At 36.8% G+C, this 16093-nt stretch overlaps 1 protein-coding gene across 41 annotated transcripts in view; it reads right to left on the bottom strand.

Moving 5' to 3' along the window:
• The window catches only part of GTDC1 (glycosyltransferase like domain containing 1), a 428467-nt gene that overhangs the window by 56566 nt on the left and 355808 nt on the right, over positions 1–16093 (bottom strand). For all 41 annotated transcript variants that reach the window (XR_012001510.1, XR_012001509.1, XR_012001508.1 and 38 more), the window contains one exon: positions 13015–13124. Coding sequence is in view for 34 of the 41 variants with exons in the window: in XM_072757661.1 (XP_072613762.1) it covers positions 13015–13124 (110 nt within the window). In the remaining 7 variants the exon portion in view is untranslated. The remainder of the gene's footprint in view (positions 1–13014; positions 13125–16093) is intronic.

A 16093-nucleotide genomic window follows, 5' to 3' on the forward strand; every position in this document is an offset into this window, starting at 1 on the left:
GGCAGGAGAAAAGGGAGGGCGAGATGCACGAAGGTTTTAAGTGAGCAAAGGCTTACAGGATGGAACACTGGGCAACTTCAGTCAGCCATGAGGGTGGCTGGAATTACTGTGACAGCCTCGACCGATGGTTCTCAACTGCCTGAGGGTGGGAGTTGGGGCTCGGTGTACAGACAGATATCAGGATGATAAGGAATAAAATATGTTTTGAAAAAGCAGAATTATAATGGGACGCCTGGGTGGCTCAGCAGTTGAGCGTCTGCCTTCTGCTCAGGGTGGGATCCGGGGTCTGGAGATCGACTCCCGCATGGGGCTCCCTGCATGGAGCCTGCTTCTCCCTCTGCCCCTGTCTCTGCCCTCTCTCTGTGTCTCTCATGAATAAATAAATACAATCTTTAAAAAAAAAAAAGAAAAAGCAGAATTATTATACTTGTTGTTTTCACAATAAGAAAGTGTCACTAGATGAGATTTTTTCCCCCCAGAACATGTCACTATGTGAAATTCCCTCGGGGGTTGGACATCCACCTCATTTTAAAAGTTGACATATGGGATCCCTGGGTGGCTCAGTGGTTGAGCGTCTGCCTTCAGCTCAGGGCGTGATCCTGGGGTCCTGGGGTCGAGTCCCACATCGGGCTCCTGCAGGGAGCCTGCTTCTCCCTCTGCCTGTGTCTCTGCCTCTCTCATGAATAAATACATAAAATCTTAAAAAAAAAAAAAAAGGCGACATACCCTAATCCCAAGGTCCCTTTTTTGAGTGGTTTTAATTTATGGATAAGTAAATAGAGGCTGAAAGACGTGGCAAGGCTGACCAGTGGCAGACCTGCAAGGGGACCCTGAGCCTTTTACATTCCAGGATCAAATTCATTCCATCGTACTTATATCTGGAATGGTTTCTATTTTACAAACCTAACAGTTTAGGCCAGGAGAGATATAGCTGGAAAAGCTCACTAGCTGGATCCAGATATTCACTCCCTATCCTGTTTTCTGTCAAGAGACTCCTGGGTTGATAAGACACTGTGGGGACACATGAATTTGTAAAACAGGCAGGCCTCTGCCATTGTCAAGCAACTGTTGTTATTAGGGAACATCTTTTTTTGACCATATGACACTCCTGATCATGACCATTTACAATTACAAGAATTCAAAAGGATAAAATCCGAAAGCAAGGTGCACAAGCCCTATTCTAAAACTCCCTATCTATCAACCTTCTGTCATATATACATGTACAGGTGTTTGGGGCATTTGGGTGGCTCAGTGAGTTGAGAGTCTGCCTTTGGCTCAGGTCGTGATCCCAGGGTCCTGGGATCGAGTCCCACATCGGGATCCCTGCAGGGATCCTGCTTCTCTCTCTGCCTCTGTGTGTGTGTGTGTGTGTGTGTGTGTGTGTGTGTCTCATGAATAAATGAATAAAATATTTTTAAAAAATACATGTACAGGGGACTCCCGGGTGGCTCAATGGTTTAGCGCCTGCCTTCGGCCCAGGTCATGATCCTGGAGTCCCGGGATCGAGTCCCACTTTGGGCTCCCTGCATGGAGCCTGCTTCTCCCTCTGCCTCTCTCCTCTCTCTCTCTCTCTCTCTCTCTCTCTCTGTCTCTCATGAATAAATGAATAAAATCTTTTAAAAAAAAATACATGTACAGGCTTTTAAAATTAGGGTCTGCTTCTAGTTTCCTATTGGCTCATCAATGTCTTGACCTTTTCCCATTCATAATTAATTAATCTATTTCCTTAAGTCTTCCCCCAAGTGCACATTTCTCATAAACTTTGAGGACTCTTGTTTACGAAAATGAAACAGCATTTTTCTCCAGTCGTGTTTTCACAGTCACAATTTTTGAGGAGAATTTCTTGAGAGACGTGTTGGGAGCTATACTCCAGGAAATACCACCTTCATGGAATTTCAGCAAGTAACACCAGACATAGAGGTGGGTAAATGCACAGACGTATTCAGGGCATGGCAAAGAAGAACCGGAATTCATAAGGGATTCGATTGGGATTGAAGTTTGAAGAACTTCATTCGTCACAAAGGAAATTGCAGTTAATCCTGCAGAAAATCTAGGAGATAGATGTCTATCACTCTTGTACTACTGTGACTCTCTTCTCGGATGGTCTGGGTTTACAAAGACCTCTTATAACAGCGGGTACATAAATTGAACCCAAAGTGTCCAGACGCCTTAGATCAATCTGAAAGCTTTGTGGGATTCAAGGGGCCAGAAGATTAAGGGGCACCCACTGGGAGAGAGGGAACAGGAAGCAGGGCGAGGCATAGGATGCATTACCGTGGGATGTATTCTTTGATGCAGAATCATCCAGTCACACAAAGGCAACAGTAACTTATATAGGAAAAATGTCTTACATTGCCATCACCGTACATGCAGACGTTTCTCCATAAACTGGCTTGTCTTCATTAGGATATGCTTTTACTTTTATTCTTGGGCCCATGCAACTGCCCTCTCATATTCCCTGTATTTATACTGACTTGTTACTGGTAAAATTAGATTTTTTTCCTCCAAAACTTGACTTTAGGTTGATTTCTTTGGATATCATTATCTCCATTGCTATTAGCTGTGTGACTTTGGGCAAGTTATTGAACTTAAACCTTCATGTCTTCCCCCGTGTCTTCCCTCGTGTCTTCCCCGGACTCAAATGGACTAGCAAAGTAAAAGCCCTGCCTTGCACTGGGCACAGAGTAAGAGTTCAGTAATTTACTATGCTTACGATATGTTGATGCTTCTGTAAATCTTTTATCTATAGTGTATATTTAAAATCTATACTTAATTTCTTCCATGATTTATTTTTTTTTGGTGCACTGGCTGTTTGTTTACTTAATTTCTTGCTTTCACTAATAGCATTATATCTTAGAGCTGGAATAAGTATATTATTTTTTGTTATCCTAAGTTTGTTGGATATTTATATACAAATTGAGTTTATTTCTGAATTCCCTATTTTTGTCCATTGTTCTACTTTCATGTTTTTGAATTTGTGAAGTATGGTTTTATTTTTTTATTTTTAAGATTTTATGTATTTATTCATGAGAGAGACACAGAGAGAGGCAGAGACACAGGAAGAGGGAGGAGAAGCAGGTTCCACGCAGAGCGCCTGATACGGGACTCGATCTCGGGACTCCGGGATCACGCCCTGAGCCGAAGGCAGACACTCAACCACCAAGCCACCCAGGCGTCCCTGTATTGTTTTAAAAATTATCCCTCCGTACATGTTCTGAATATGGTAGGGCATGTTTCCCTTTGTTATTTCTTTACTAGAGAATTCTTTGGTACTCTGCACATTTATTTATTTATTTTATATGAATTTAGAAGTATTCTGTAAAGATATTTAAAGTAATATTTTTGCATCTTTATTGGAATCTTGTTAAATTCATAAGTTATCTTAAGAGATAGTGCCATTTTTATTGGAATATTTATTACTTCCTGTCAGAAGCATATATTTCTACATTATAGAACCTTCCTTACTTTCCCATTATATTTTGTTGTTTTCTTCAGCAAAGGACGGGGAGAGAGACGACTTCTGTTTTAAATCATATTCTGGGGAAACTGATTCTCCCACTCATATTTTTGGGAAAGTAACTATATACTTATTTATAAGAAACATGTGAAGGTGGCTCTGTCCACTGAAAATCTACCTCAGATCCATACTACTGAAGTGAGGCCAACATAAATCATTTTCCTCAGCTATAAATTTGGGATGCTAATACTTGTTGAGTGTCTACTACATTACTGTAAGGGTTATCAAGTAATATATTCAAGATTATTTGCAAATGTTCCAATTTAACCAAGGGTATGGTAGAATGAAACAGTTATAAAAACATTTTTGCTTCCCAGACAATAAGATTCTAGAGGGCAGGAACCGCATCTTCTACTGTTGGCATCCAAATATGGTGCCAGACCATGATAGGAACTCAGTAAATTATTCTATGTTAAGGAAATAAGTAGGTAGTAATAACATTAAAAAAAAAGAAAAGGAGAAGGAAAGTTTTGCATAATGGTATGGTCTAGAGAGAATGAGTTTATTCAATTTTATTGGCACATATCTTTCATTTCATATGTAATAATATTTTAATTTAAAATCAATCCACATATTTATAAGCTTTCCTTCTGTAGACTTGCCTTGTAGTGAAATTTTATATCTTTATATTAATTTGATATAAGCTATTTGCATTCTTAGAAACTTTTTACTACATCTCTCCTCCCACCCCCTTTAGTGTAGCTGCTCTTTTGAAAATGAGATTGCAGCTGGGAGTGAAAAGGGAGATGAGAGGGGGAGGGAAAAGTTATATAATCATCCAACATTTGACTCCAGAACTAAGGAGCAAGAATATGCCAAGATCACAGTAATAACCATTGTCATGCCAGATACTAACCAGAAGTTTCCCTCATACTGTTCTTAACCTCAAATTAAAGGTGAACCAGAAGGATTTCTATCTGCCAAAACTGTAGTTCAGGTTTTTACTTTCCTCGAAAACTTTCTGGTTCCCCAATGTCTAAAGCTAAAACTCCTTTTCCCACCATGTCTGCAGTAGGGAAAGAAGAGCCCTGCTGTGAGGCTTTGGCTGTTCACAGCAAAAAAAAAAAAAAAAAAAAAAAAAAAAAAAAAAAAAAAAAAAAAAAAAAATTTGTTTAGAATTATCATTTGTGGGAAATTATTAAGTACACAAACACATTCCATTGACTTGATATCTTAAGCATTTGCTTTTTTTTTTTTTTTTTTTTTAACCATCAAAGGCTAACAATGTGACCCTGTCATGAGAACTGGTGAAAACTAAAGGATTTGCATTGAAGGGCTTCTGGGTTTTTTGGTTCATTTGTAAAATGGAGTCTGATGGGTGTTTTATGTAACAGAATAAGCTTTCAATTTTCTGGATTAAAAATAATTAAAATAATGTGAAAAATAAACTTTTAAGGATTAGCATCATTAATGTCTTCTTTGGATCCAAAATTAAAGACTCCCTCCATATACTGAAGGGAAGTCCATGAATTCTATAACAAAATCTGCCTGGTAGTTAAGAAAGCACTTTACCCCAAATTAATTGTGCTGAAATCCTCATTATAACTCACTGAAGTGGGTAGGGCAGGTGGTTTTATTGTTATTTCTCTTTCCCATCTCCTCCTCTGTATAGATGGATTAACTGACATTAATGGAGAAAGCTATAGGACCCAGCCTAAACTTGATCTTCTGACTTCAATTCCTATAAATCAGAGTCTCTCAATCTTGGCATTATTGACATTTTAGGTTGGATAATTCTTTGTTGTGGGGGCTGTCCTGTGTGTTGTAGGATGTTTAGTAGCATCCCTGGCCTCTAACCACTACTGGTGAGTATCACCCTACCCCCAGCAGTTGTAACAACTAAGAGGTCTCTGGACATTGTCATATATCCCTTGGGGGTAGAGGGCAAAACTACTCATGTCTGACACTATGTAACCTTTCCAAAATGCTAGGTCACCTCTAATTGATAATTCACTCCATTCCCACTGAGGCCAATTTGACTTCATACTGATCTGCCTTATGGTACATGGTAGCTAGATGTGTCTTCAGACACCAGCTAGGTTCTCTAGCAAGAAGACTGTGGGGGAGTATTCTAATATTTGTTAGGAGTTCTCTACTCATTGGGGATAGACTCACTCAGATTAAGTCAGACATCTTGGATGGGCTTGGTTTTCTCTCAGATGAGCCACAGATCATGATGCATGTTAAAGAGTTATGGTGGTCATTAATCGTCAAAATATTCATCAAATATTTCTGTTCTTTCCCATTCTGGGCTCAACTCAGGATTGCATTTCCTGCCCCCCCCCCCAATTGCAAGTGCCTTGCAACAAGTTCTGGCCAATGTGTTGAGTGGAAACTTATGTCACTTTTAGGAAAGAGCACTAAATTGTTAATGGGAGGATCTCCTAGCGTTCTCTTCCACCTGGCATGGTAACTGGCAGTGTTTGAGATGGTGGTTGCTTGGATCTCTCTGCAAGGCTGGGTCCTTGAATGACCATAATGAGTAGAACACTATTGCCCACCATCAATAAATACACAGTGTGAGTAAGAAATGAATCTTATGTTTCAAGCCATTGAGATTTTAAGGTGGTCTGTTAGTTTAGCAAACTAGTAGTCAAAATAAGACTGATGTAAGAGCTGAAAGATGAGAAGAAGACTGAAAAATAGATTTATATTAAATCAAGGTCTCCTATAAGACCACTGAGAACTTCCTTAAGTCTTAGGGTTCTCTATTTTCAGTCACTAACTCTCCAGTACTTGAAAAGAGTTTCTATGTAGATTTCTACATACCTGATATGGTATGTAAATTGTATTGTTCTCTTATGCCAGACTCATTCTTCCATTCATTCGAATAGTATTTATTGAACACTAAATGTATGCCAAATATTATTTGGGGTATCTTTAAAACACAGATGATTCTGTGGGCTTCCACGTAGAATATACAATGGTATTGGAGGTGAACTGACAAAGTTTGAAATGCGGTTTCACAATTGGCTGGATGGGTGGTTTCAGGCAAGTGACTTAACCTCCTGTGTCTTACTTTTCTCAGTAGTAAAATGGTAATCACAATAGTGAAGAGTAAGTGAGGTAATGCATAAAGATCTTAGAACAGTACCTGGCACATGCTAAGTGTTTAAGGAATGATAGTTTTGATGTTTCTAAGAAATCTTCTAGTAAGTGATGAATAAAGCTCTGATATGGGATGACAAGTCGCAAGCATCACAACACATCTGCTTTATTCACCATTTCAATCCTAAATGTCTACCATAGTGTTTGGCACAGGTAAGATATTTATAAAGCCTTTATTGAATACGTATAGAAGCAAGTAGGGATGAGGAGACTGACTCCTTGGTTTGACTCCCCACCTTGCCATTATCTCCTGCCTATCTCACCCACGGGGCCCAACTCTGAGAACCTGGAAGAGTCATTGTGCTAGACCTCTCTACTCTTGTAAAATGAAAGGATGACACAACAGAGCTATAGACAATGTATCTATAAACTAAAATCTTAATCTACCATACTTCTTCAGAAAAAAAATATTAGAAAAACCTTATGATAGTATAATTTGAAAATAATAAACACAGTCTAAAATTATCAATAACATGGAGACTCTACAAAGTTGTTCTATTATAGTTTTAACATTTTCAAAAGAAATTTAAGGGAGATTGTTTCATCAAAAGGGCAGTAAAACTTACTAGAATGAATATCATGCTAGAGTTCCCCAAGACGTCTATGGAGAGAGAAGGAGAAGGAAGTTGGAGACAAAGAAATTAATGCACAAACTTACAACTAAAGAGAATAAATTCTGGAGATCTAATGCATAACACAGTGATAAGAGTCAACAATACTATATCACATACTTCAAAATTGCTGAGACTAGATTTTAAATGTTCTCATCATAAAAAAGAAATGATAATTATGTGACACAATAGAGGCATTAGCTAAAGCTATAGTGGTAACCATATCATAATACATAAATGTATCAAATTAACATGATGGACACCTTAGATTTACCCAATGTTATATTTAAGTCTATCTCTATTTAAAAAGTAAGTAAATAAATAAATAAAGCAAAAAAAAAAAGGCTAATAAAGTGGTCCTACAGTCATATATTAAGCCTTTTTTGGTTTCAATACATCAAGGCTTGTATGTGAAAGAGAAAAGTTTAACTCACAGGCAGTGCAATCAAAATGACTTAAGCTTTCAGAGTCTCAGTCTCTCTACCTATCAAATGGGATAATAATGCCTACTCCATTGGGCTTATCATGAACATTATAGTAAGTCACGTGGCAAAGGTCAAGTAAGAAGCAAACTGTCAATAAACAGTAGCAACTAATAGCATAATTATTATTGCAATTATTTATTAAAAAACCACTTCCTTATAAATGTTAATAGCATGAGAGTACATACTCTGGCTGATGCTACAGAGTATGTAAGTTGGTTTATGGTATGGGTTTTAGATACACGAATGTAGCATCCAGAAGAGAGGCGAAGAAATGTATGCTTGCTAGGTAACCTTTTGGTAAAGTGCTGGAAAGTGAGTTGGGGGGAAAAAATCTTTCAATTTAGAGAAATGGTTCAGAAAGCCATTAGCATAGTGGTGAAAAGTATGACCTAGCTATGTGGCCTAACTTAATTTCTCTTTGCCTCAGTTTCACCACCTGAGAAAAATGGAGATAGTAATAATGAACAAGACTGTTATGAGAAGTTTGAGTTAATATCTGTAAACCACTCAGATCAATGCCTGGGATACTGTGAGTGCAATGTAAGTGTTTGTTAAACCAAATGATAACATGAAAATGCACAGAATGGCCTGTTAGGAAAACGTTAGAGTAAAGATGGGCAAGGTGGCTTTCTAGGAACACAAGCTGGAAAGCTACTGGGCTCGTCTGCCCATACGACAACTTGTACCCTTCTCATGTGCAAGGTAAAGTGCTGTAGCCATGAAGAAAGGTGACTCACATTTGGAATGATCGAGATGGACCAAGGGCTAAGGGAGAAGGAGCCCCCATTGAGACTAAAAATACCACAGATAACATGACACCCCTTCCTATGGGCTTCTACAGAATTCCCTACTTATTTCACAGCATATTAGGTACCTGTTAATGGTATGGAAGTGTCTGCCCAAACAGAGTTCCCTAAAGGTGGAGACTGAGTCTTGTTCACTGTGGAATTCCCCTCCTACAGTGCCAGTAAGAACAATATGCTACAGTCAAGCCACAGTTGAGTAATAAGATTAGATCTATAACGACTGAGCACTTAGCATCTGGGCCCTTAGGGCTCCCCACCCCACTTTTAACCCTCCATTCTGCTCTAAGTAGCTCAATGTTAATGTGTGGGAAGGGACACTGTGATCCCAAGAACACAGCCCTATGAATAAAATCCTAGTCTTTTCTGTAGTGGTGGCTTAAAACTACCTAATAGTGAAACCAGCCAAGAATCCTTCTGCTTACGGACTTCCTCCAGTGACACTTCCCAGTCCATCCACAAACACCTCCATGCTGCCACAAACAAAACTTACCAGCTCTGCAAATGAGCAGAATTTTTCTTCCTTCTCTCTACAGCTATCCATCTTCCAAATTCTCTTCTGTGCGTTCTTTGAGAATATCTCTGTCATACATCCCTCTCACTAATCTCTCAGCCACCACTTCAAGAATCACACTTGGATTACCACTGTAGTATCTTACTGTGAATCTGCCTACATACCACTGAAAGATAAAGCTTCCTAAAATACAAGTTTTATCACATTTCTTTCCTGTTCATGATCTAGGTTGCTTATTTTTTACTTTGACCTAATCTACTTTGTTTATCAAGAACCTCCATACTTTGGTCCTATTCTATCATACTTCCTACCAAAGCTTCTGAACTCATTCTGTGAGATTAGCGTTACTCTGATACCAAAAGCAGAGAAAGATAATACATACATACACACACACACACACACACACACACACACACACACATCATAGGCCAATATTCCTGATGAATATAGATGTAAAAATTATCAACAAAATATTAGCAAACTGAATCCAATAAGACATTAGAAGGATCATAGACCATGATCAAGTGGGATTTATTCCAGAGATGCAAAGTAAGTTCCATCTGCAAAGCATTCAATGTAATATACTACATCAACAGAATGAAAAATAAAAATCTTATGATCACCTTAATAAATGTAGAAAAGCATTTGACAAAATTCAATATTCATTTACAAAACTCTTAACAAAGGGGTATAGAGGAAATGTACCTCAACATGATAGAAGCTATATATGACAAACCCAAATCTAACATCATACACAACAGTCAAAAACTAAAAAGTAGAAAGCTTTTCCTCTAAGAGCAGAATCAAGGGTGCCTGGCTGGCTCAGTCAATAGAGTATGTGACTCCTGATCTCAGGGGTGTGAGAGTTTGAGCCCTACGCTGGTGTGTGGAAATGCTTAAAAATAAGATCTTAAAAAAAAAAAATTGCCTAAGGTCAGAATTAAGAAAAGAATGCTCATTCTAGGGACACCTGGGTGGCTCAGCAGTTGAGCATCTGCCTTCGACTCATCTGCCTTCAATCCGGGATCAAGTCCCACATTGGGCTTCCTGTGGGGAGCCTGCTTTTCCTTCTGCCTCTGTCTCTGCCTCTCTCTCTCTCTCTGTGTCTCTCATGAATAAATAAATAAATCTTAAAAAAAAACCCAGAATGCTCATTCTAGCTGCTTTTATTCAACATAGTACTAGATGTGCTAGGCACAGCAATTAGGAAAGAAAAAGAAATAAAAAGTCATACAAATTGGACCAGAAGAAGTAGAATTGTTCCTATTTGCAAATGACATGATACTATATATAGAAAACTCTAAAGACTCCACTGAAAACTGTTAGAACTAATAAATGAATTCAGTAAAGATGCAGGACACAAAACTAATGTATAAAAATCTGTTGCATTTTCGTACACTAATAACAAACTATCAGAAATAGAATTTAAGAAAACAATTCCATTTATAATCACATCAAAAAGAAGAAAATACCCAAGAATAAATTTACCAAGAGGGTGATAAATCTGTAGACTGAAAACTATATTGGTCAAAAAACTGAAGAAGATACAAATAAATGGAAAGTTATTCTATGCTTAGGAGAATTAGCATTGTTAAAATGTCCATAACTACTCAAAGAAATATCCAGATTCAGTTCAAATTCTATCAAAATTCCAATGACATTTTTCACAAAACTAGAGAAAATAATTCTAAAATGCATATGGAACCACAAAAGAACATAATGCTCAAAATAATCTTGGAAAAGAAGAACAAAGCTGGATGAATAACGCTCCTGGATTTCAAACTATACTTCAAAGCTATAGAAATCAAGACAGCATGCTATCATTATTAAAATAGACACATAGACCAATAGAACAGAATACAGAGTCCAGAAATAAACCCACACACATCTCATCAATTAATTTATAACAAAAGAGGCAAGAATATATAATGGAGAAAGAACAGACTCTTCAACAACCAGTGTTGAGAAAATTGGACAGCTACCTGCACAAGAATAAAACTGGAGCACTGTCTTATGACACCACACATAATAATTAACCCAATATGGACTAAAGACTCAAATGTGGGACCTGAAGCTATAATACTCCTAGATGAAAACATGGGCAGTAAGCTCCTTGATGTCAGCCTTAACAGTTTTTTCTGGCTCTGACTCAAGGGACAAGGGAAACAAAAGCAAAAATAAACAAATGGGACTACATCAAACTACAAAGCTTCTTCTGCACAGCAAAGGAAACCATCAATAAGATGGAAAGGCAACCAATGAATGTGAGAAGATATTTGTAAGTCATATATCCAATAAGGGGTTAATACTGAAAATACATAAAGAACTTGTACAGTTTAATGACAGAAACACCCAAACAATCTAATTAAAGAATGGCAGAGGATCTAAGTGGACATTTTTTTCCAAAGAAGACACAGAGATGACTAATAGGCACATGAAAAATATGCTAAGCATCAGGGAAATGCCAATCAAAAGCACAACGAAATATCACCTTAGACATATCAGAATGGCTATTATCAGAAAGACAAGAAGTAACAAATGTTGGCGAGGATGTGCAGCAAAGAGAACACTCAGGTACTGTTGGTGGGAATGTAAGTTGGTGTAGCTACAATGGAAGACAGTATGGAAGTTCCTCAAAAAATAAAAAATAGAACCAATATATTATTCAGCAATTTCCACTTCTGGGTATTTATCCAAAGAGAACAAAAATACTAATTTGAAAAGATGTATGTACCCCTATGTTCACTGTAGCATTATGTACAATAACCAAAATACTAAAATAATCTAAATGCCCATTGGTAGATGAATGGATAAAGAAGACGTGGCGCGCACACACACACACACACACACACACAGACACACACAACGGAATACTACTCAGCCATAAAAAATGAAATCTTGACATCTGCAATAACATGGTAGACTTTGAAGGCATTATGCTAAGTGCAATAAATCGGATAGAAAAAGACAAATATTGCATGATTTCACTTACATGTAGAATCAAAACAAAACAAAACAAAAACCCCAGATTCATAGATACAGAGAACAGTTTGGCAGTTGCTGGAGGGGAGGGGGGTTAGGGTGATAGGGATGAAGGGGTTTAAGAGGTACAACCTTGCAGTTACAAAATAAGTCAGTCATGGTGGATGTAATGTACAACATGGGGGATAAAGTCAATGATACTGTATTAACTTTGGCGGGTGACAGATGGTAACTAGATTTATAGAAGTAACTGTTTCCGCAACATATAGGAATGTCAAATCACTATTGTACTAGTATAATATTATAACTAATATAACATTGTATGTCAATTATTCCTCAGTGAAAATAATATGAACACTAAGTGTCTATGAAAGGGGTCAGGATGCTCATCTTACTGACCCAAACATGCCTGCTGAGGATGAGGGTGAAGGAAATGGCTCTGAAAAGGCTCCATCTGGCATGAGATGAGAAGATTCTACTGCCATCAGCTTCAGATTTTTGTGTTTCATCAACTCAATAAAAAAGGCATGTGCCAATGACAACTAGATGTGGACTGTAGGCTACTCCACATTACAAGTCTGATGCCAAAATGCTTTACACAGTCCACCTAACAGATGGTAATGTATTTCAGCCATTACCAATGCGAGTAGGATTCAAACCAGTGACCCCAGGGGTGAGAGGTTGTATATCCAATTACAAATTCCCACTTTCCTTAAGTGTTAAGATGCCTAAAGCAATATATTTTATTTACATCAAGTTACATTGTATAAACTATATTTGATAAAAGAGATGACTTTACGTTCTCAACTTAAATCAAAGAATGCTTACTTAAGTATTTTTTTAATTGAATCACACTTTAATGCCATCGTATAATCTTTTGGTTAACAGTGCTCATCTTGATTATTCTAACAAAGGGAAACATGGAGATTAATACTTAAGTTGTAGAGCTTATGTCATCTATAAAATTACATGTTAGAAAATTCAAAAGACATACCTGGGACATCTGTGAAGGTTTCTCCAAGGACAGACACGTGGAAATTGAGTCCTAAATCCTTAAGGTGCAATAATACCTTAAAAAAACTCTCTGGATCTTTATCATGCTCCCTGGAAATAAACACACAAAATATAACTTGTGAAACCTTAGGGTATGTGTTGGAAACGATGTTTTCACTTTTCACAGCATCAATTCCTTTCGTCGTCTATTGCTAGTTAAGGGAGCCTCTGGCATCCGAGCAGAGATTTCTCCCTATAACCTTAAATTGTAGCATCCGCATTGAGTGATTTCATGAATGTAACTTCTCTCTCATGAATCAAAACCCAGTTCTATTGAAATCTTAAGACTCTGCAGCCTTTTATTAAAGGAGACATCTATCTTGTTTTTCACATTTTTTTGGTTAGACTATAGAAAGTCTAGTGTATTTTCCTTTCTCCTAAAATGGTTAATTTTCCACTTAACACGGGTTTTTAACAAAAGAAAAGACCAGTCTTCAAAGGACGATTCTCTACTGATCATGAGAATGTACCAAAGATGTTTTTCATTTTCGTGGGTCTGAATACCTTCCTCTCACATTTACTGAGCCCTTTTGTGCCCACAAGGAACGCACAATTTAGGGAGCAAGATTACAGACTCTCTCACTAATCTCTCATTTTAAATAATTGAATGGAGAATTATAAATACATCAAAAGGGGGTAGGCCTGAGTCTAAGTCCGCTGAGTATTAACTCAGGAGTGGAGGTTAGTCAACTCATAAAAGAATAGTAATAAAGATAATTCTTTCATTTAGTAGAAGCTTTGAAAAACACGGATTATTTTTGTTTGTTTAGCTTGTCAGTCTTCTGTATAGTGACAGAATGAGAGGCTAAAGGACACTAAAATAAAAAAAAATCATCAATTCAAGAAATCACATTAAAATGAAATGAGTTATTTTTTACATTGTAAGGTGTGAATATTTCAGTATTTTTTGCATTTAATTGCACTGTTTTAAATTATCTTATTTCAGACAGATGTGGACCAGATGTCTTCTAAATATTTGTTTTTTTATTTATAATTCAGAATTTTAACTTATTTTTTTATATTGCAGAGAAATAGTTATATATCAGCAATTGAATTTCTCATTTACCAACTAATTATGTAAAATAAATCTGTAAATTGATCAAACTGCTATATGAAATATGAAAATTACATCATTCAGGAAATCTCATGAAAAATGACATCTGCAACCCTAAATGTGTTAATTCACAATTCAGTCAATATTTTCAGTATCAAGAATTAAAAACAAATGCATCTTCTGATTAACATTTTAAAACAGCACTTATCATCTTATGGAATTATAAGATCTTACGGAATTTGAGTTCTCTAACAACTTATTTTAAGCTCGGTATCTCTTGATTTGATTTACTTCAAATAATAAAGAATGCAATGGCGACATGTTGATCACTTTTTAAAATGATGCATATTATATACACGTACCATTGGGAAGTTTTTGGATAGTTCTCATATATACTGTATATGCTGTGGGCAAGAACAAAGACTCAAAACAGTTTGAAACTAAAGAATACACCATATGCTATCTGCAACCATATCAATCAAATAGCTGCCACCTAATCTGTAATATGTTCTTTTAGCCTGACTCTCTGGGAAGTGCTTAGATGAAAAGAATGGAAACAATATAACATAATATATCTTAAAGAGAGAGTAAGACTATAGGGAAATCTAGCCACTCTATTCTCTAAATTTTTCATTTTGAGTTCCAAAAATTTTGGCTATAGATCCTCAAGAGAATATTTATCTTAAACATTTCCTGCTGTTTTGTTTGTTTGTTTATTTTGTATTAAACTTAAAATAAATGTGGTTTGGGGTTGGGAGGAGATTTAACTGGGTAGAAGCTGTAGTTCTTAAAAGATTCCAATATGAGTGTTTTCAAGGCAGCAGGCTTAATGAACCTGTATTTTCAGTGTTTCTGTACCAGATAAATGCATTACAATCCTACTGCATCCTTTTGATTTTTAAAAAATGTTTTTATTCAATTTACTTAAATGAAAAATAAAGCAGTTCAACCATTTCTTTACATATTTTTATAGGTGGACAAAAGCTTTCATATTCAACAGTCACTTTGCATATGAACACAAAAGAGATTTGTATGAATCCCTCTCTTGTTTAAACTATAATATATGGATGAATGTAAAGTAGGTTTTTCTTCCCCAAAATTATCCCTCAGGAAAAAGAGACATTTTATACTAAAGTCCTTCTAACGTCTCTCGTAATACTGGGCATTCTCTCAATTACTTTATTTTGAACAAAGCACTGTTTAGGGAAGTTGCATTCACCTGAAACAACACCTAGTGGTGACAGTTTTGGACAGTGGGAGCAGTCATTCACTTGATGGGACTGGTAAAAAACAGAAGCAAAGAAATTTAATATTGACTTAGTAATTATTTTGAGAGACATGACCTAACAGTTCAAAGTGTTGGATGTTGTTGAAAACAAGTATTTCAAGGATCACACACACACACACACACACACACACACACACACACAGTGATAGAATAAGTGGTTATTGGAGATCATGAGTAGTAAGTGGGTTTTTATAGCTAAGGAAAAGATTTCCAGTGATGACAGTTTCCCAAGTCTTGCACCCCAAGCAGCTTAGACAGGGTTCCAGATGACAGGTGCTGGAAACATGCCAGCTTCCTGAAAAGATGGCACCCACCATACTGATGTCAGGAATGCACGGAAGGGGGAGTTGGGCTGAAACTGCTTCATGAAATTTAAGGGTGGGAAAAGAGCAATACTTCTAAAATTATTTTACATGATATGCACTTTAAAGTACTATTTATGTCTAAATTAGTAGATCATATATAAGTAGATACTTTATTTCATCTATGTCCCTCAAAGTTAGTCAATTTTGCTCAAGTTTTTTTTCTGTTTCCTCTTTAGAAAAAGGAGAAATTTCCTAGCATTCAGATGATCTTTAGAAGCTGTGTACAGATATTTAGCCACAGCCATATATCAATGAAAAGATGAAAAGAATGCCATGTATCAAGGCACAAATGACAGTCAATGGCAGAGCTCAA

The sequence above is a fragment of the Vulpes vulpes genome, chromosome 5 (assembly GCF_048418805.1).
Source record: "Vulpes vulpes isolate BD-2025 chromosome 5, VulVul3, whole genome shotgun sequence".
NCBI classification, from domain to species: domain Eukaryota; kingdom Metazoa; phylum Chordata; class Mammalia; order Carnivora; family Canidae; genus Vulpes; species Vulpes vulpes.